General features: G+C 41.2%; 1 protein-coding gene across 1 annotated transcript; it reads right to left on the minus strand.

Moving 5' to 3' along the window:
* Positions 1 to 6,512: 6,512 nt before the first annotated feature.
* Positions 6,513 to 19,107, minus strand: LOC109184367 (palmitoyl-protein thioesterase 1-like). Its single transcript, XM_019334361.1, has 12 exons — positions 18,900 to 19,107; positions 17,825 to 17,909; positions 17,674 to 17,725; positions 16,987 to 17,007; positions 16,828 to 16,881; positions 15,442 to 15,489; positions 13,256 to 13,318; positions 13,065 to 13,130; positions 9,683 to 9,721; positions 9,455 to 9,577; positions 6,836 to 6,928; positions 6,513 to 6,758 (listed from the first exon to the last, which is right to left on the minus strand). The coding sequence occupies exons 1-12, from the start codon at positions 18,997 to 18,999 to the stop codon at positions 6,618 to 6,620; spliced, it is 885 nt and encodes a 294-aa protein (XP_019189906.1). The 5' UTR covers positions 19,000 to 19,107; the 3' UTR covers positions 6,513 to 6,617.
* Between the last annotated feature and the right edge of the window lie 3,462 nt (positions 19,108 to 22,569).

Here is a 22,569-nt window from a genome sequence, read left to right on the forward strand (position 1 = left end):
GGCATCTCGCAAGCCGCGATCAGCTCCGTGCTGGTTCGGGATGACGAGGGGACCCGACAACCGGTGTACTACGTGAGCCGAGCCCTCCGAGGCGCAGAGCTCAGGTACTCACCCACGGAGAGAGCAATCTTCGCCGTGGACGCCACGGCCAAGAAGCTCGTCCATTACTTCCTGGTGGTCGAACAGGTGACCGGCGAGTTCGAAACCAACGAGGAGAGGATGAGGAGATACCGCAATGTGGTACTCCAGGTCCTAGGTCAATTGATCCTCTACGAAATTTTGCAGGCACCCAGAAGTCAAAACAGGGACGTGGACTTGCTCTCCAAGCTCGGCCCCAGTGCCCCGGAGCATGTCTCTAAGATAACACGGATTGAAGACCTCCAGAGGTCCAGCTGGGAGGCCAAGGCAGTCAAGAGGAGGTCGCCAATATATGTCCTCCTTGGCGACACCCTCTACAAAAGGTCTTACAACGGCGCCCTCCTCCGATGTTTATACCCAGACGAAGCCAAATCCGTCAAGGAGGAGATACATGAGGGCACCTGCGCAGCACACCAAGGAGCCTTCACCATGGCAAGGAGGGACCTATTGCAAGGGTACTTTTGGCCAAATATGGCCAAGGAGTGCGCAGAGTACGCCCGGGAGTGTTCGACCTGCCAGCACTTTCACGCGGAACCGGGTCGGCCAGTAACTAGTTACACGCCTATCAGCACGATGATCCCATTCTCAAGGTGGGGAATCGACATAGTCGGGGCCCTACTCATTGGGTCCGCGAAGAGGAAGTACATAATAGTCGCCATAGATTATTTTACAAAGTGGGTCGAAGTCGAGCTCCTTGCTACTATCACAAGCACCCGGTGCAAGGATTACGTACGAAAGAACATCTTGTACCATTTTGGAGTCCTCATGCAAATCATCTCCGACAATGGACGTCAATTTGAGAGTAAAGAATTCAATGAGTTCTGCGACCAATGGTACATAAAACACACCCGCGTGGCGGTGGCGTACCTGCAGGCAAACGGACAGGTGGAGAACGCCAAAAGAACTATAGTGGATGGTATATAAAAGAACCTGGACGCAGCTGGAGGTATATGGGTGGAGGAGTTGGACACCGTCCTATGGGCATACCGCACCACCCCGAGAAGAGCCACCGGGGATACACCATTTGTGCTAGCATACGGGTTCGAAGCACGGGCCCCCGCCGAAGCCGCGATACCATCCTTTCGGGTCGAAGTGTACGACCCTGACCTCAATGAGGAGCACCACGCCGCCGACCTCCACCTCATCGATGATAGAAGAGAGGACTCCATGATTCGCGCGAAAAATTACCAGCGCCAGACAAAGGCATACCACGACAACATCGTCCGACCTCACTACTTTCAGTTCGGCGATTACGTCCTCCGGAGGAGAGAGGCAAGCCGACCCCAGGACGGAGGCAAGTTCGCCAAGAAGTGGGAAGGACCATATATGGTCGAAGCCATTGTACGCCCGGGCAGCTACAAATTGAGGACCCATCGGGCAAGACGGTGGACAGGGTGTGGAACTCAGAGCACTTGCTAAAATTTTACCAGTAGGAGCGCATTTGTAAGGCGGCCCGACCCCCCAATAATGTTTGTTTTTATCGTAGTGGAATAATGAATTTCGTTGTGCAATTATCTTACCTCGGGTTGAGAAAGAGTACGGGTGCAAGCGAGGTCGGGCACCACGGGGCCGGCCTCCTCGGGGTCGGTAGACACGGGGTCGGCCGACGCAGGGTCAGCCGCCCCGAGGTCGGCCATCCCGGGAAGGCGGCCGCGTGTGCAACCGCGACGGCCAGCTTAAATGCAATCGTGACACCCTAGGGGCGGTACGAGGTCCGACCTCGCCTACCGCCGAACGGAAGGATTCAGGATGCGAGTCAAAGGACTGCAACCCCAGAATCGCTAAGACGTACTAAGGGCGGTACGAGGTCCGACCTCGCCTACCGTCGAACGGAAGGATTCGGGGTGCGAGTCAAAGGTCTCCAACCCCGGAATCGCTAAGACGTCCCAAGGGCGGTACGAGGTCCAACCTCGCCTATCGCCGAACGGGCGTAACGCAATCTTGACACCCTAGGGGCGGTACGAGGTCCGACCCCGACTACCGCCGAACGGAAGGATTCGGGGTGCGAGTCAAAGGACTCCAGCCCAAGAATCGCTAAAACGTCCTAAGGGTGTTAGGGTGGTACGAGGCTCGACCTCGCCTATCGCCGAACGGGCATAATGCAATCTCGGTACCCTAGGGGCAGTACGAGGTTCGACCTCGTCTATCGTCGAACGGGCAACGCATCGAAAAAATAAAAAAATATATATATAGAAAAAAACAATGAATTATGTATAAGTGCAGTGGGGACGAGCTCGACCGACCCCGCAAGTGGCCGAGCTCGGCCGACCCGGGGGGGGGGGGGGGGTCGACCGGCCAACCCGTGGGTTGCCGGGCTCGGTTCAGCGGGAGAGCAAGCGTGGCGGTCGGTCGCAATAAGGCTGTAAGCCCCCCGGGGACACCTACAGGCGAAAAGCAAATCACACAAAGGAGTAAACAGACGAAGCAAGAGAAGAACATAAGCATAAAACGAAGTAAGCAAGCGATGTCATTACGAAGCTAGTAGTTTGGTGCAACAAAAGAAAGCAGCAGCCCGCACAACAAAATAACAACAATTCATGCAAATGGAGGAAACAGTATATGCAAAACAACTAAGCAAAAGTAAGGGTCCACCGTACAACTCCAAAACAATCAACATAAGTCAAGGCTGCTGGGTCCCGGGGACATCCGCCCCGCCACTCGCGGCATCAGCTGGATCGACGTGAGCCTGCTCTAAGGGGACATGAGCCTGCTCCAAGAAGGTCGACTGCAAAGTCCCCGCTCGACGAACGGTCGACCGCCGAGTCTCGTGTGGAGGCCGGACCACCATCCTCCTCGGCCACATCCATGGGGTCGGCTGGAGACTCAAAACTCTCTAACTCCTCAGGGAGACCCCACGCCGCAGGGTCGAAGGACGCATCTCTAGCGTGAAGAACGGGGTAGATCTTTTGTTGCATCGAGAACTCCCCCGCATCATACATCGACAACCCCTGCAAAGTCATGCACTCCTTCCCCTTGGGAAGCTTCATGAGGTCCTCCAGGGTCTCCTCCACATGCTCGGCGAGATAGGCCCTCACATCCTGGACAAACGCCTTGGAACCCTTGTAGCTCGACACAGCTACCCTCGCAGTTTCCTGGTGCGCCTTCAAAGCCTCCTGTTGCGCCATGCGCTCCCGCTAGCAATCAACTCGGCATACTGACCTTCCAGCACCGCGAGCTTGTCACTCACGATCTTGTGCGCCCCCTCAAGCTTGGCGCAAGCCCTCGTCTCGGTCTCCAACTAGGTCCGGGTGGCCTCTACCTGAGTCCGGGTGTTCCCCAAAACACCCTCCATGGTCACGACTCGGGCGACAGTCTACACGATGGCAAACATGAAACAAAGGATAAGATACCAAAGGACAGGAAAACATAGCATACAATCACCAAAAGCAATAAACACATACCTCTAGCAAAGGTCGAAGGACGGCGTGGTCCTCATGCAGCTCCTCGTCGCGGGGTAGGCGGAGGCTGCGCATGAAAGCCTCTGAAGGAACGTCCCCACAAAAGATCGAGGCCGTGCGGGGGAGATGAACGTACCACTCAGCCGGTGCGCCATAGGAAGGGGGCGCAGACCACTCAGCCTGTACACCATGGGAAGGAGGTGGAGGCACCGGAGCTCGGCCCCTGGGGTCGGCCGGTTGACCTGTAGGTTGGATGCCCGTATCTGGGGCAGGTATCGTCTCGCGGCAGCGTGATACTCGGGTACCCGATGAAGCGCGGCTGGTCTCCCCGGTCTTCCGGCGCTTGGGGTCCTCACCGCCGCGGCTCCTCAAGCTCCGGACAACGTCAAAAATGGCGGAGCGCGAGGAAGACGTATCTGTATCAAAATAAAACAATCTATAAGCACCTCACGAAGGATCACAATCGGGGGCACATCAACGGGGTAACGAACCATGGTGATCGGAGCTAGCGGAGGAAGGTGGCGAAGTCCCGGCCGGCAGCTCGACGACGTCGTCATCCGAATCCTCGCTCGAAGGGTCCTCCTCGGTCTCCTCCGCAAAGTGTGAAGGGGAGGGATCGCGTGGGGGGTGATCGCGAACGAAATCGGCTGCGACTAGAGCCTCGTGCGCGACAAGGGCCCGGGAGTCAAGCAAGCCGCCTGCCTTGCCCAAGAACAGCCGGGCTTGAGCAGTGAGCTCCGGGGTAGACGCCGGCCGCGGGCACTTACGGAAGTACCCCCCCCCCCCAAGGGACCTCAAAAGGGAGCGACGCGCCTGTAGAGATGAACACGAACCGGGGTTTCCAACCCTTGTTGAAATCTCGTACGCTACCTAAAACCTTTGCCCTCGCCCGAGTCGAGAACGCCATGTAACCCTTGTTCTCCTTAGATGACGAGCCGATCGCAAGGAAGAACGAGTAAAAGAGGTCAAGGTTGGGGCGTATACCCACCTCGACACACCGGACGATGAAAGCAGCTAACACCCGATGAGAGTTGGGGACTAGCTAGCCCACGGAGACACGGTGAAAGTTCAAGACCTCAACAACAAATGGGTGAAGTGGGAAGGCTAAACCCATCAAAAGGGACGTAACGTGGACACTGAAAAAGTTTGCCCCCGGGGGCTCCAATATACTCGTCCCCGGGGGTGGAACGGGGAGTCAAAGATGACCCGAATCCCTGGGGGATGGCGGAGTCAAGCACGATGTACCAACTCACGGGGAAGGGATCTGGAAGAGGCGTAGGAGTGTCATGTAAGGGGGATGCATAGCTAATGGGGGAATATAGGGGTACTCAAGGTAATAATCCTCAATGTAAGGGGAGGGAAACTGATCTAGATCAATGGACTCGTCATCACTTGGCGAGAGGTCCGTGTAGTCAATAGAGTCCAAGATGGTACACAAATCAAATGGTAAGGCTAAAGCTACGGAGTGTGCATCCCCGACGAGAGGTACTAAATGCATAAAACTAGCTTGGAAATTACGGAGTGCAACGAAACTCTAAAGAGGGTTTGCAACGAAATTCACCCGACACGAGCAAGGAGGAGACGGACAAAGAGGGCTCGGTTGGGGAACTCGGAAACGGGGGCTCGGCCGGGTGTGGGCTTGGACTCGGCGATGTGGGCTCGGTTCGTCTGCGGCGCTGGACGGGGTCGGCGGTGGCAACTTGGCGACGGCGGCGGAATGGCGGTTGACGGCGGACAGTGGCGGGCAGAAATTTTGGGGAGAGGAGAGCTAAAATTTCAGATTTGAGGTGGAGTGTGTGGCTGATTTTTTGGTGAAGAAAGTGAGGGGGAGGAAGCTACTTTATATAGAGGAGGGGGTAAAAGAAAAGAGGGGGAAAGGGGGTTGACATTTTTGAAACTCAAGGAGTGTTGGGAAGGGGGAAACTTTGGGAAGAGAAAGGGATGTGACTTTTGAGTGCGGAGTTGGGTTTGGAAGATTGAGGGGATATTTATGGGGGGAAGTTGAAGTGTTATGGTAGGATGAGGATTCATGAGCTAATAAGGATGAGCATATTTTTGAATTTCAGTCTGATTGAGAGTCCTATCGCGATGAAAATTCTACCTGAACGCGAATTATAATTTTTGGAACGCAATTTGGAGCCCCGCGATTATTAATTTGGTCTTACTCTCTCGCTCTGACAACTTCTCGCAGCCCCGAGAGTGGGGGACTGATGATGGAATAATCACGGAGCGGGTTTGGAGCGAAGCAATAGGAGCGGGTCGAACCCGACATCAACAGGTTACCCGCGACGCGTGACAAACCACCCCGGGATCGGCCCAACATGGGGTCGGCTCACCGTCGAGCCGGCCTCCATGGGCTCGGCCTCGGCCCCATGGGATCGGCCGAGCCCATGGTCGGCCCCTTGGCCGAGCCCCGTGCTTCCCCAAGGGGCCAGGTCCTTGCGTGGAGCGAGTCCTTACAGTATGAATCTACGGTTTAAAAATTATGAATCTATAGTATAGAAATTATGCAAGGTGCACACTGTTGCACAACATAACGTTCCACTGTTTAGTCACCAATTAGTTTCTCCAATTCCTATTTTTTTGGATCAATCTTTCTTATCCGTAATTTATTCTACAGAGTTGTGGGAACGTGTCTACCTTTATTTAAGCTCATGATGCTTTCTTTTCGCTAATCCTGTGGCTAAACTGAGGAAGATTGTTGCGTCCTTACAGTATATAAACCTTCATTTTTTTGAAAGGAATTTAAACCTTCATTTGTTCCCTTTGGGAAGGCAGATTATTATTACACATTCTTTTCCTTTTTTCTCTCTGTTTAAGTCTGAGCACCACTAAATCCTAATAATGATGATGACAACAACGACGATAATAACAACAACAACAAAATAATAAAGGGAAATTATATATTCTAAACTATTTTATTTCGTATCATCAAAAATGAAGAAAGTGCGTGTTGTATAAAATGGATAAATAACATGATATAAGAAGATTAATTTATTGTATATGGATAATAATTATAGAGTATTTTAAAGAATGGATGCGCCCACAGATCCTCCTGGTTCATGCTAGTGATGCATCCTATCATTTCATGTATGGAACAATATACCGTTTAATTTCATCAACAGTTATTACAAGGTGAGCGCCAGGCACCTTGAAGAACTTAACTTTTCCTGCTTCATCCAATGTTCTAAAACCGAAAGTGTCCTTTATGTAAACTTGAGTCTGCAACAAAAATCACAACTTCTTAATTAATCTGCGTGCACTAAAACAACACAAGCTAATGAAGTGTACATATATACCTTCTGTACAGGCACAGGCGCGGAGAAATCCCCATCTGGATAATAGCCGAAGTGAGAACTTATTTGTGGCATGATAATTGTATCAGCTTGAAACTGCGGGCAATTAAGTTTTCGTGAATTCAATGAAACCAAACATGTGTATGGGTTGACCTTGTGTGAGATTGAGTCAAAGAAAAAAATCATATATATATATATATATATAGAGAGAGAGAGAGAGAGAGATAGTTCAAATCTAAATCAATGATTCAAATTAATGAAAAAAAAACCAAAAAAACAAACGCTCTTCGTTCATGGGAATTGATTCAGTCTCGACATACCATTGTTAACTGATTCAACGTACCTTTAAGTGTTGAATTGATGCACCTTAATTGTTAAAAGGGCATACCTTCAGTGTTAACATTTTTACACAATTGTTAAAATGGCGCATTTAAGTGTTAAAATGACGTAACTTCAGTGTTAAAAATGACGTGACGCACCTTAATGGGCTGTTTGGTTCACGGAATAGGCCTGAAATGACATAGCATTCCCGGCCTATTCCTCTGTTTGGTAACCCCTTGTATTCCCAGGAACATTGTTCCCGGGAATGACCTATTCCCCTTGTAAGGGGAATAGAGATTCCTCGGGGGCCCCTGGTATTAGGCTATTCCTGAGTTCTCTGGAATAGCCTAAAGTTTCTATTTCCTATTTTACCCCCCAATTAAATTTATTTCCTATTTCACTACCGCTACTGCCGCTACCACCACCCTAGCACCACCACTATCACCGCCGCCGCCGCCACCAGCACCACCACAGCCGCCGCCACCACCAACGTCACTGCCACCACCACCATCGCCACCATCACATATTTTTATAAGGGTATTTATGTCTTTAAAACATATTTCATTTTTATTCCTTAAATCAACCCAACACTTTAATGTAATCCTAAAGTCTATTCCTTCCGCGAACCAAACAATATAATATAATTCCTATTCTATTCCTTGTCTATTCCATTCCTTATGGAACAACATTCCTATTACCTCAAAATTCATTCCGTGAACCGAACATGCTGTAAGTGTTAAAATGACATACCTTAAGTGTTAAAATGACGCACCTTAAGTGTAGAACTAATGCACTTAAGTGTAGAACTAACGCACCTTAACAGGGCGTTTGGTTGGAGGGGGGAATTATGTGGGAAAGGAATTGTAATTCCATGGGAGTTCAATTACTGGGAATAAAGTGGGAATTTAAATTCCAGTGTTTGGTTGACAGGAATAAAATTACTGGGAATTTCAATTCCAATGTTTGGTATACATGGGAATTGAAAGGGAATAAGTAGTATAAAGTCAAAAATGTCCATTATTGTTGTTAGACATTAATTTTAGGTTAAAAAAGGAAGGGGTAATTTTAACTCATCACTATCTTTTTTTCCCAGGAATTAAAATACCAGGGGGGGACATGGGATTTTAATTCCATGAAAATGAGGGAATTGCAATTCCATGGAATTGCAATTCCCTCCAACCAAACTACGGAATTTAATGGTCTTTGGAATTAGATGGGAATTAAGTGGGAAGGGAATTTAAAATCCCTCCAACCAAACGCCCTGTAAGTGTTAAAATGGTGCACCTTATTAAGTATTAAAACGACGCAACTTAAACTTTAAAAATACGCACCTTAACTTTTTACAATTACGCACCTTATGCTTTCAAGTATTGAGCATACGCACCTTAAGTGTTAAAATGACGCATCTTATGTCTAAAAATGATGTACCTTACGATTTGAAAATATGCGCCTTAAGCTTTCAACAATATGCAAAATTTCCTTAATGCCACTGTGTTTTTTTATTTTTTAATGAGTTAATACCATATGGGGTCCTCCGAGTATAGTGGTTTTTCCATGTTTAGCCCTAAACTTTCAAATTGACCACTCGTGGTCCTTCAACTTTCAAATTATTACCACCCGTGGTCCAAAGTAACTACTTATGGTCCTTCAACTATCAAATTTTAACCACCCATAGTCTTTCCAAGAGCATCGCGGTTGGTTAAATTTTGAAAATTGAAGGACTATGGATGGCTAACTTGGACCACTGATGGTAACAATTAGAAAGTCGAAGGACCAATGTGGTTAATTTGAAAGTTTAGGACTAAACGTGACAAAACCACTATACTCGGAGGACCCATATGGCATTAACTCTTTTTTAAATTTATCTTCATTTTAGGCTATTGATTTTGACAAAATCAATAGCTATGATTAATCCACATGTTTGATGTGCATTTGATCTCTGGTATATATATATGTGTGTGTGTGTCCAAGTTGATTAGTCTTATTAAGTAGTTTGGTTAAACAAAATAACTAAAATTTCTTAGTCAGTCAGATATTGATGAGATAGAGAATATACATTATATAAGAAATTATGGTACTCAGGTTGCTTAGAATAATACTAATATATCGATCAAGATTCTGAGTTAAGTATATAATGCGACAAAACGAGTTAATGAACGCTTCAAGAAGCACCACAACTGAGAGGAGATCAATTATGGCCAGAGAACAACATTGTTTCCACTACTATGAGGTTAATTAGATTTCTTGTAAATTTTATTAGATAACGTGAGACTACATTTATATCTAACAATATATACATACCAAGATGAGAACAAGTAGTGTGAGGCTAGTGAATCTTTTCTTGCGGATTGCACTTTGATCGTCTTGGACTTCGTTGTTTATCTTTGGCAGAAATCTGCAGCCTGACAAGTATCCCTTCATATCCTGACAAGTAAGACAACACAAGCTCGCTACGTGCAATTCAAGAAAGTTTATTAATTTTAAGGTACGTTTGCATTTTTCTCTAGCTATCTTGTCGATCTTACTTACATTTGGAATCTTGATATAGCCACTAGGAGCCAAGTGATCCTGCATTTCAACAAAGATACAGAAAACTAACCGCAATAGCAAACCAATGAATTGATGGAAAAATAAAATATGCGCACACACGCTATATATATATATATATATATATATATATATATATATACATATACTAATGTTCAAGTGTATTCACCTATTTACGTTAGAATCTTTGTAAATTCACACAAGTTACTATAACGAATACATACATACACACATGGTAGATTGTATGTATTTATGCTGACGAATCGCATACAATCTAGTGTGCATGTATTCCTTAATAACTTGTGTGTATTTACCAACAATGAAGAAGTGAACCCATCATTTAATCTATACTATATATAATAACAAAATCCTGGAATTTTAACTTCCCGCCCAATTCCTAAAAAATCTCTCTTCCCAATAAAATATATTGATTTCTACTTTCCCATTCGTCTAATAATTCTGGGTAAAAATTCTATTCTAAAATAGTGTAATACAATTCCCTTTGTACATCTATACTTCTATACTTCTATACTATATATAATAACAAAATACTGGAATTTTAACTTCCCGCCAAATTCCTAAAAAATCGCTCTTCCCAATAAAATATATTGATTTCTACTTTCTCATTCATACAATAATTCTGGGTTAAAGTTGTGATATGTCAAAAGTTCGGCAAGGCATAACTTTTGACTCGGTTTTCCGTTTTGGACAAATATTTTTTTGAAATCGCGTATTTTTTCGAGATTTATCCACCGCAAACTGCCGTAGGCGGTTTGGCCCACCAATTTCTAAAAAAAATGTTTTATTAAATAGTTTCTAAGAAAAAACTATGAGAACCTTATGTTTTATTAATGAATTTTTAAATTTTTTAATTAAAAAATTGTCCCGTGCATTATTTGATAATCTCTCTTTATAATTGGTCAAATTATTTAATTATGGTAAATTAGAGAATAATTAATGATGGTAATAGAAATTCTAGAAGAATATTAGAATTGAAAAATATTTAATTATTGTTATATTATTATTGTGACTCACGGAATACAATACAAGAATATTTAATTATGGTTACGTTATTATTGTGTGCCTCACGGCCATTTTATACTAACAAAACTTGAAAAGAAACTAAATAATAATAATAATAATAATAATAATAATAATAATAATAATAATAATAATAATAATATAAGTGGTGAAAATAATATTGAAAAGTAATTAAGTGTTAATAATAATAGTAAGAATATTAACGTAAGAATTATAACATAGAATAAATCGTATAATTAATAACTATAGTCTAGGATTAAATTTGGAATTGTCATGAAAGATAAGTGACCTCTGGTGAAATTAACTCTTTATCAATTTAAATATTCTTAATATATTACAACAATTTCATTCCGTGCATCGCACGGGTGAAAATACTAGTTATTACTATATATATATATATATATATATATATATATATATATATATATATATATATACACACACACACACTAATGTTCAAGTGTATTCAGTTATTCACCTATTTACGTTAGAATCTTTGTAAATTTACCATGGTTGCAGTAGGCGTTAGGCGCTAGTCGGGCGCCCGGACAGCGCCTAGCGCCTAGGCGGAATCTAGGCGGGCGCCAAAAAAATAGTGGTAGACTTGCAGTTTGACAATTTTAATGAGGTTGTTTTCGACATTTATTCAAATAACACATCCAAATAAATGAATTAATGATAATTCATAAGTCATAACATCAAAACAATGATTTTCAAAAAAAAAATATCAAAACAGTATTAAAAATTAAAAGTACTCAAATATGAAATACTCAAATACTTCAATCATCCAAAGATTCAATGTATCAAACTAGTCTACGAGTGTGTGTGTGTGTGTATGTATATATATATATATATATATATATATATATATATATATATATATATATATATATATATATATATATATATATATATATATATATGCCTGCGCACGCGCACACACACATATATATAATAAAAAAATAGGGCGAGCCGATCGGGTTAACTCGACCGAAATGGACGAGTTAACTCGACTAACTTAGACGTTAGGCGGCCAAATCGGCCGAGTTAGGCGCTAGGCGGACGCCTAGGCGGCCGGTAACCTAGGCGGGCGCCTAGGGGGGAAATCGCCTCGGTCTAGAGGCGCCTAGCGTCTAGGCGGGCACCTAGACCGATTTTTACAACCCTAAAATTTACACAAGTTACTATACGAATACATACATGCACACATGGTAGATTGTATGTATTTATGCTGATGAATCGCATACAATCTAGTCTGTGTGTATTCGTTAATAACTTGTGTGTATTTACCAATGATGAAGAAGTGATCCCGTCATTTAATTATATATATATATATATATATATATATATATATATATATATATATATATATATATATATATATATATATATATATATAGGGATGGACTCAGGTGCGAATAAGTGCTCAGGACGAAAATGCGAACGAATCAGCGCGCGACACGTGTCCAGATCTAATAACTTAAAAAAAAATGCGGTGACATTTTCGTAAATAATTGAACATCGAAGTGCAAGTAAAATCACTTACAAGTGCACCTACTTTCACCTATAAGTGCATGTAATTTTGCCTTGTTAGCATTCACTTTCCGCAAACATTCAAGCACCTGGGTGTGCTTATAACTATATGTGCAACTATTTATAACTATAGGTGCAACTACTTATAACTATAGGTGCACCTACTTTCACCTATATGTGCATGTAATTTTGCCTTGTTAGCATTCACTTTCTGCAAACATTCATGCACCTGGGTGTGCTTATAACTAAGTGTGCAACTATTTATAACTATAGGTGCCACTATTTATAACTATAGGTGCACCTACTTTCACCTATAAGTGCATGTAATTTTGCCTTGTTAACATTTATTGATCTGAGTTCAACGGGTAGTAATACCCCTGAAAACCACTCGCAAACATTCATACACCTAGGTGCAACTACTTAGAACTATAGGTGCAACTAAGTATTGATGCTCAGTGTATATTTTTACTTGCACCTATAATACATTTTACATGCACTTGTAATACATTTTACTTGCACTTCGATGTTCAATTATTTACGAAAATGCCACTGCGTTTTTTTAAAAAAATCAGTGTTTCTCATCCATTAGATCTGGACACGTGGACGAACAGAATTCATTCCTATTTCGCGCCTGGGCGAAGCATTCGCACCTGAGTGCGATTCTATATATATATATATATATATATATATATATATATATAAACACTCCGACGGAACAAATTCCTGAGTGAGCGTCCCGTTGAGGTCGAGTATTATGTATATATCTAAAATCTAGCTTGTTATTAATTACTTGAGTATCGGGAGTGTATACTCCCTTTTCATAATATTGCCCAATCGTTCCGCACCAGGGAAATTTCTGCACATTGAATAAAAAATTGTGACAATAATTAATCAATGTTGTTTTATTTTTGATTATATTGTATGTGTTAGCTAGAACTCTATCAATAACAAATGTGTGCAGCTTTAATTTGCATTGCTTACTCCGCAAGGAAAGGTTGAAGAATGACCAGCATTTGGCCCTCCTACTGAGATGAAACTCTTCACCTGCAGTTTTTATCATTCATTGCAGCCACCCCATTAAGTATGTAAAAACTCACAAATTTGTGTTAGAAATGCACAACAATGAAATGTAACAATACGCCATAAAATGCACAACACATTCAAAAAAATGTATCATACATCTTCATATTTAATTGTGTGTTTTTTAACATTGTGTGGTGTGTTTCTACATTAACTAGTGGTGCATTTTGTGGTGATGCGTACCTAATGATGCATTTTTTGGTGCATTAGTGTATTTTTTGTTGTGCGTTTCCTAAAATTATTTGTGCGTGTCCTAAAACTATTTGTGCGTGTTTACATACCTAATGATGCGGCCACACTAACCGCATGTTAAGTCCTGGCAACACTATATATATATATATATATATATATATATATATATATATATATATATATATATATATATATATATATATATATATATATATATATAGAGAGAGAGAGAGAGAGAGAGAGAGAGAGAGAGAGAGAGAGTCGCATTCTGGTGCAATTGGCGCGCCTAGGAGCGAATATGCGAAAAAATCACCACGCGCTACGTGTCCAGATCTAGGTGTACATATAGTAATAACTAGGTGCACCTAGGTGAAAGTAGGTGCACTTGTAGGTGAAAGTAGGTGTATTTGTAGGTGAAAGTAGATGCAAAGTTACATGCACTTGTAGGTGAAAGTAGGTGCACCCGATCAATGAATGTTGACACGTGGCGCGCGCTAATTGGTTCGCATTTCACACTAAGGCGGCCTTTCGCATGAGATCGCGCCTATATATATATATATATATATATATATATATATATATATATATATATATATATATATATATATAAGGGTTCCAATAAGAACACTTGCTTAGGTGAGAACGTGAGAATAAATCATGTGCATCCATCTAATATTATTTAATGGTCTAGATCAATCGCATTCGCACACACTTAATCTAAATCAATCTAGACCATTAAATTTATTAGATTGATGTACAAGATTTGATCTCACAATGTCACCTAGACCAATCTAGATCAATCACATTTGCACACACTTAAGCACGTTCGCACACATTTAATCGCGTTTGCATACACTATATATATATATATATATATATATATATATATATATATATATATATATATATATATATATATATATATATATATATATATTGTGTGTGTGTGTGTGTGTGCGTGCGTGCGTGTGTGTGTGTGTGTGTGTGTGTGTGTGTGTTCAAATGAGGACAAGTATATTATAGAGGACTATGCGGACAGATGTAGTCGTGTGACATTAGTTTGTATCTCATGAGCATGACCTAATGTAGTCGTGTGCCATAGTTTGTATGCCGTGTGAATAGGGTTGACAGGTGTAGTCGTGTGCCATTAGTATGTATGTCGTGTGCATAGATTATTAATAATAGAGCATGGGTTCAAAACCTGATGTTTACATATATTTTAGTGTGTCATTATGTATGAAATTGTGTGCATGATACTAATTTATCATGTGCACATTATTTATCCGCATAGTCCTCTATATATCGCTATCCTAATGGAACTCAACCAATATATATATATATATATATATATATATATATATATATATATATATATATATATATATATATATATAGAATAAAGTTCAAATGCGACGGGGTTTTCCCGTGCGGCGGAATTCCAGAAGACACCAACAATGTTACAATATGCACCAACAGTGTAAGAAAACACACCACAGTGAAATGCAATAAAACATCACAAAATACACAACAGACTAAAAAAAAAAATACACCATATAACTCACCACCCCCAATGGTGTATTTCCGAACAGTGTATGGTGTTTTTACTCACACCTAATGGTGTGTGTTTGGTGATGCGGGCTCTGTTTATTTATTTTTTTGTGGTGTATTTTCCTAATGTTGATGGTGCATATTTGTTAAACTATTGGTGTTGCCGCACCGCCGCACCGTAAGACACTGCCGCACCTGAACTCGCTTATATATATATATATATATATATATATATATATATATATATATATGTATATAACAGACAATACATATATTTGGACACAAATTAAACATATAGATACAGCTTATTAGCTTAATCATGCATGTTTGATCAACAAGATTCTTACCGGTGGACCATCGCATGTCTCAATTACTCCTCTGCCAACCATGTTGCCCTGAAAACCAATTCAGCCAAATACTTGAGTTATTAGAATCATTTAGGCCCACGTGTAGACACGCATGGTTGAGTTATAATGCACATAGGTAAAATTAACAAATTAACAACTGTAACTCATCAAGCCATTATAACAACGTATACACTGACTTTAACAACAGATTTTGACCTAAAAGACAACGTTTTCTTAACTATTGTCTATGTGTGCGTCCATTCGTTTTCTTTAATTTTTTTATGTAGGACTCTTCTAATCCTCTCATCATAGTAGTCAACCCAATCAATTATAATTTAAGATTGAGATAAGGTTACGCCTAAACATACTAAAGTCGAGTCTCTAAATAAAATTAGGCAATAGTACACATAGCTTAAGCCAACACTAGTGCCAAGCAAACAAGAAAGAATACAATTAGTCTTCTACGAGTATAAGATAACAGATAACATTGTAACATAGTCAATAGTACTAAATTTTTTTTTTGTATAAGATAGATAAAAATGTAATAATTTGGCAAATTATGCCGTGGAACCGTGTCCACCTTGCAAGGTGGACACGGTTCCATAACTGTTCACAATTATGAATATATAGTTCAAAAATTATGAACATATAGTTTTATAATTATGAACATAGAGTTGTGAACATAATTATGAACATATAATTCTGTAATTATGAATATAGAGATTCAATAATTGTGAATATGAAGTTCAAAAATTACGAATATATTGCTTTATAATTATGAACATATAGTTTACTAATTATAAACATAGAGTTCTGTAATTGTGAATATAGAGTTCAATAATTATGAATATGAAGTTCAAAAGTTATGAATATATAGTTTTATAATTATGAACATATAATTAAGTAATTATGAACATAGAACCGTGTCCACCTTGCAAGGTGTCCACCTTGCAAGGTGGACACAATTCCACAGCATAACGGTTGTTATAATTTTATATGGGCTAACAAATACTACATTTTCATTATAAAATATTATATTTTAATAAATTATTTTAAGAGAAAAGTAATACTGCCAAGCACATTGTGCTCAGATGGCATATAGTGACCTCTCTCATATGCCTTCATTAGGTTGAGAAAGTAATAATGTAATAAAGTCAGTAGAATACAAAAAAAAGAGATAAAAGTATTTTTTTTTTTTTTTGGTTGAATTGAATTTTTATTCCGGAACAAAACATGGTGCCGCAAAACCCCGAAAATCATACATCAGGACAGTTTGGATAGTGTCTGATTTTAATGAAAAATGTAATCATAGAAGTGTTTTACTTTTTTCAAAAAAAAAAAGAGTAGTATTAGAGGTTTTTGCAAAACAGCATTGTGGATCATCACCTGGGAGAGAGCAACCATGTGGTAACCTCCTTGTAGGTGTGCCATTCCCTTGATCTGCAATATAATTCAATTTTAAAATACTATATACAGTGAGTGTTCAGAAATCCTTAAAGAAAAATTTTCAAACCACAGAAAGAAGGAAAGGCGATTCATCATCACCTTGCCACAAGCATCTTTAACCTGCATAGTAGGTAGTGATGAAAAAACATTATGAATAGAAATCAGACATATATATTCAAGAATATAATAATCCAACTACAAATGCCAAAAGTATGATAATTAAACTAATGGTTTTGTATAGGGAAAATTGTATTTTTGGTCATACAATTATACCCGTGGTACAGATCAGACTTAGTGTTTGAGTTATATGCGTGGTTATAATTAATCCCTAAGTTATGCATGGAGTGTGATTTGAATTTAGTTTTGAAGGATCAAATATCACTTTATTAAGTGACAAATTGGTGGCAGAAATAGTCCTCAGGAGACCAAAAGCGCTAGATCGTGTATAATTTAGGGGTTAAATGGTCACACATAATTCAAGGACTAAGTTTGCCTTGAGTTTGTCTCATATAAAGATTAGGAATAGGGTAGACCCATTGTACAGGAATTAGACGATGTCTATAAATATATTGGGTATCCCTAAGGGATCGTATCACCACAATTACCATTGCTATGAATAAAGAATAGTTTCACTCCCGTGGATGTAAGCACGTCAAACAACGTAAATCTTATCTTATTTACCTTTCTACCCTTATTATTGTTTCTTATTCTTGTTAATCTCAACAGTTTGTATCACGGGTATAACTGAATGATCAAAAATATAATTTTTCCTTTTATATATCGTACTTGGCTCTCCATTGGCATCATCCATGAATCACGTAGTCCATTTCCAACTTCCCTTCAAACCAAAATTGCACACATACACAAACATATTTAACATATGCATGTAATTTGATTAGTTACTTTACCACATACTAAAAGGGAGAAGATAATTTACACGCATGATCCTTGAACACGTAACAAGGATTTAAGTGTCTGGGTGTAATAAACAGTTCCTGAATCTTGGCAAAACATTGAAATACCTGCGTGAAAACATCACAAAGCATAGTAATATTCTTTTATAATTATCACAAATACGCCTTTCACATGTTGACTGAATACTTTTTAATGAGTCAGAAAAATGGTAGTGCATGAAATTTGATCTGAACTCAAACACTTCTTCTATCGAAAGTTAACAGGTATACAGAATCAGTTTTTCTGTGTGAACTGCATAACTATCAGTGGTTTCAGAATTAGGCATTATGTACAAGTTACACAATTGTAAATTCAAATCCGTGATCCGTCATTACGAGTTGTACAAAATAGTTGGCAAGTTTGCATTAAGAGAAAACTCAGAACAAATCTCAAGTTTACATCTGTAAAAACTCGACGGATCTGATCAGATTTAAAAAAAAAAAAAAAAAAGAAGAAGAGGCGGTGACGTTTTCGTAGTTATCATCAACTTCACTATGTAAACTTTAACACTTAAATATGCAATATTTAACAACTAAATATGCAAACCAAGTAAATTTTATAAAATCAACCAAAAAGTTAAATTTAAAATCTTAACTATAAATGTTAAACCCTAAGTAGTAAAAAGTGAACTATTAAACCAAATAAAAACAGAGAAAAACTCAATCATAAACTCTAAAATCAAAATCCTATGTGCAATATACTTTCGCATTTTTGCAAGTGCGATATTTTAATACTAAATATGCAAAATATTAATACTAAATGTGCAAACCTGAAAAAGTTTAAAAATTGCGGATTTTGGCGTTCAAGTTTGCATGGTAAATATAGTGATATTTACAAATACGTTACGGCGTTTTTGTTTTAAAAAATCTGATCTGGTGCGTTCAGATTTTTCCAGATGTAAGGTTAAGATTGGTTCTTAGTTTTCTCCTAAGGACTTGTTCTCATATATATATATATATATATATATATATATATATATATATATATATATATATAGACACACACACATTAAAAAAAAAAAAATCATAAGAATGATACTAATATATGACTAGGCTTACCATGGAGAACAATAAAAGGTGTAGAAGATGAGAGTGGAATGGAAGAGAAGATGGCAAGAAGAACAATAAAAGTAGTCAAGAAAGAGAAACAACGAGCCATATATGATTGTGTTGAAGATTGAACAAGCTAGCTTCTTCAGTTCTTTTGTGAAAATTTTATGGTCTATATGAATTCATGAAGAATAGGTACAGGAGAGAATATGTCAGTGTGGAAGAGATGCAAATCATAGTTTTATAGTTGAACTTCCATTGAGAATTTTTACAATACCATACAAGATACTATAATAAAAAAAAAAAATAGTATAATACTCAAACTAACTACTAGTTCAATTTCAGTTAATGAGAGCAAATACCAATTTTGGTCACGCGAGTATTAACAAAATGACATTTTTGGTCAAATGTTTAATTCATACCAATTTTCATCCACCATTATTGTTTTAATACCAATTTTTATCCACAATTATTGTCTTAGTGCCAAAATTTATCACGCCGGTCACCCCTTCGTTTAAGACATGCCGAAATATGAAATTATTAAGGGTAGTTTCGTGCATTTCAAATTATGATCCCTATTTGAGCATGAATAAAGGGATTTAAGTCCAAAGATCTATCCCAATTCACAGTTTTCTTCCTCAAATTTAGGTAGGATGGGGAGGAGAACTGCGAATTGGGATCGATCTTAGGACTTAAATTCATTTATTTATAATCAAATTAGAATCTGATCTTAAGTTGAAAAGGACAACAATGCCCTTAAAATTTTTAGTTTTCGTGATGTCTTAAATAGATGGGTGACTGACGTGATGAATTTTGGTACTAAAATAATAGTCGTGGATTAAAATTGGTACTAAAACAATAGTCGTGGATGAAAATTGATAGAAATTAAACATTGCATGTGGACCAAAACCGTCATTTTACTAATACTCGTGGGACCAAAATTGGTATTTGCTCCCGTTAATGATGTCACCTTATTCACCAAATTTTCATTTATTTTCATTGCTAGTATTAAATGGTATTATAACGTTTGTAAACAATGTTAACAATCTATGTTGCCAGAATCTTATGGCACTTTCGAAAGTAAAATACTGATATAATACGCAAACAATTTTTAGTATTTGTTTCCTAAAAAGACAATGGGATAGTAATAGGAGGGGTACAAAGAGCCCAGGTTTGACGCTCATGTTCCATGCATGCACCAACTGAATCTGAATCGGATAACCAATCGCAGGTTTCAACAGAAATTCTGAGTTTGAAAACATTATCTAAGCTTAGCATCTGCCTCGCACAGTGGAACGGAAGATAATATAGTGTGCAAGTGTACAAAGTTACTACACATTTAAAATCTTCGTTGGCAAATTTATTTTGTTTTAATTTAATTAGATTTAAGCTAGACTAAAACCCTTTGGACTATTTCCTATCATATAGTATGATTTTTGATGGATTTAATTATTCGGGGTGGACCTGAATCACTAAATCCGGATAAGAACGTAAATAACAAATAGATGGATAAACAATACGATGTTGTATGACCATGGAGACCGTAGATTGCATTATAATAATAGTCGGGCTATTACAACGATAGTTTAGGACCAAGTGTGTAAGATAGAAATCAAGTTTCCCTTGTTAGGACAATATGAGGGGTTTTTATATGCAACAAACCGCCAACCGCTCCCCCTAAACCGGGGGTGGTTGGATCTGGCGCTTTGACCGCGTCTTAGCTCGGGACCGGGTCCAAAGCGCGCCCGCGCCCCCCTAAAACCCCGAGCTCGGCGTCCGAGCTCGATAGGGGGCGGCTCGGCCTAGCCAAGCCCTTTAAGGCCCGAGCTTGGCCTGGTCGAGCTCATTATGACCTGATCTCGGCCTATGGCCGAGCTCAGTGCCTTGGCCGAGGTGGCTTGGGCCAAGGTGCCCCGGGTCCGTGGTGCCATGGGCCGAGGTGCCCCGGGTCCGTGGTGCCATGGGCCGAGGTGTCCCGGGTCCGTGGGGCCTTGGGCGAGGTGTCCCGGGTCCGTGGTGCCTTGGGCCGAGGTGTCCCGGGTTCGTGATGCCTTGGGCTGAGGTACTCCAGGTCCGTCGCCTCGGGTCGGTTCGTTCCGAGCATAATATATCCATCATGAGTCCCCCACTCTCTTCGTTGGAGAAGTCGACAATGAAAGAGAGCAAATGTCCCAACCCGACCTCCATGCGCAATGTGGCCGAGCTCACCACGGCCGAACACATTGTAGCCAAGGCATCCTAGGCCGAGGTGCCTTGTGTTGAGGTGTACTAGGCCGAGCTCGCTATGGACCTAGGCGCCTTGGACCGAGGTGAGACGTCTTAAGCTGAGGTGAGACGTTTGGGGCCGAGGTGAGAAGTCTTGGGCCGAGGTGAGACGTCTTGGGCCGAGGTCAACCGTCTTGGGCCGAGGTGAGACGTCTTAGGCTGAGGTGAGACGCCTTAAGCTGAGGTGAGACGTCTTGGGCCGAAGTGAACCGTCTTGGGCCGAGGTGAGACGTCTTAGGCCGAGGTAAGACGTCTTGGGCCGAGGTGAGACACCTTAAGCTGAGGTGAGACACCTTAAGCTGAGGTGAGACGTATGAAGCTGAGGTGGGACGTCTTGGGCCGAGGTGAACCGTCTTAGGTCGAGGTGAGACGCCTTAAGCTGAGGTGAGACGTCCTCGGCCGAGGTGAGACGCCTTAAGCTGAGTTGAGACGTCTGAGGCCGAGGTGGGACGTCTTGGGCCGAGGTGAACCGTCTTGAGCCGAGGTGAGACGTCTTAAGCTGAGGTGAGATGTCTGAGGCCGAGGTGAGATGTCTTGGGCCGAAGTGAACCGTCTTGGGCCGAGGTGAGACATCTTGGGCCGCTCCAACTTCTTGCTCCGGTCCCCCGGGTCGGTTTGCTCCACGCATAATATATCCATCATGTGAGTCCCCCACTCTCTTCGTTGTGAGAAGTCAACAACGAACGAGAGTAAGACAATGCACCACCCAGCAAAAGCTTGTTCTCCCTCAGTGATGTACCAGACTTGACGTTTTGAAAGAACAATCGGCTCCCTTTGTTTTGTTGATTTCGAAGTTTCGCGACACCATCCTCGTTCCCCGTCCGTGTTTTCGACCCCGGTTGCAAGGTCTCGGCAGCTACCAATGTTTCACACCTTGGCTGCTAGACCTCGGTAGCGGCTGAGGTGCTGGACCTAGGCAGCATCCAAGGTTTTGTACCTCGGCTGTTGCTGAGGTACTAGACCTCGGCCGTAGCCGCGGTGCTGAGTTCAGGCACCTCGGCAGTTTTCCGAGGTGCCGTAGGCTTTTTTTTTTAATATTTTTTTTTAACAAAATGCCTTATGTTAGCCACTCGAGCCACTCCCCCTGGACTAAGCCACTAGGCTCTTCCGTCGGGGTTGGTATGCGAGGTTAGACCTTGTGCCCCCTTAGGGTACGTTAGCCGCTTGAGCCAAGTCCTGTTGGACTAAGCCACTGGGCTCTTCCGTCGGGGTTGGTACGCAAGGTTAGACCTCGTGCCCCTTTAGGGTGCGCTAGCCGCTTGAGCCAAGTCTTGCTGGACTAAGTCATTGGGTCCTTCCGTCGGGGTTGGTACGCGAGGTCGAACCTCGTGCCCCCTTAGGGTGCGCTAGCCGCTTGAGCCAAGTCCTACTGGACTAAGCCATCGGGTTCTTCCATCGGGGTTGGTACGTGAGG

Source organism: Ipomoea nil, unplaced genomic scaffold (genome assembly GCF_001879475.1).
Source record: "Ipomoea nil cultivar Tokyo-kokei standard unplaced genomic scaffold, Asagao_1.1 scaffold1259, whole genome shotgun sequence".
NCBI classification, from domain to species: Eukaryota; Viridiplantae; Streptophyta; class Magnoliopsida; order Solanales; family Convolvulaceae; genus Ipomoea; species Ipomoea nil.

Excerpts from the sequence above, each read along its gene's own strand:
- LOC109184367 (XM_019334361.1), bottom strand. The coding sequence starts at position 18,999 with ATGGCTCGTTGTTTCTCTTTCTTGACTACTTTTATTGTTCTTCTTGCC. Across the intron at positions 17,726-17,824 it reads CGTGTTCAAGGATCATGCGT|GGAAGTTGGAAATGGACTAC; the intron begins GTAAATTATCTT and ends TTTGGTTTGAAG. Across the intron at positions 9,722-13,064 it reads TATACACTCCCGATACTCAA|GATCACTTGGCTCCTAGTGG; the intron begins GTAATTAATAAC and ends GTTGAAATGCAG.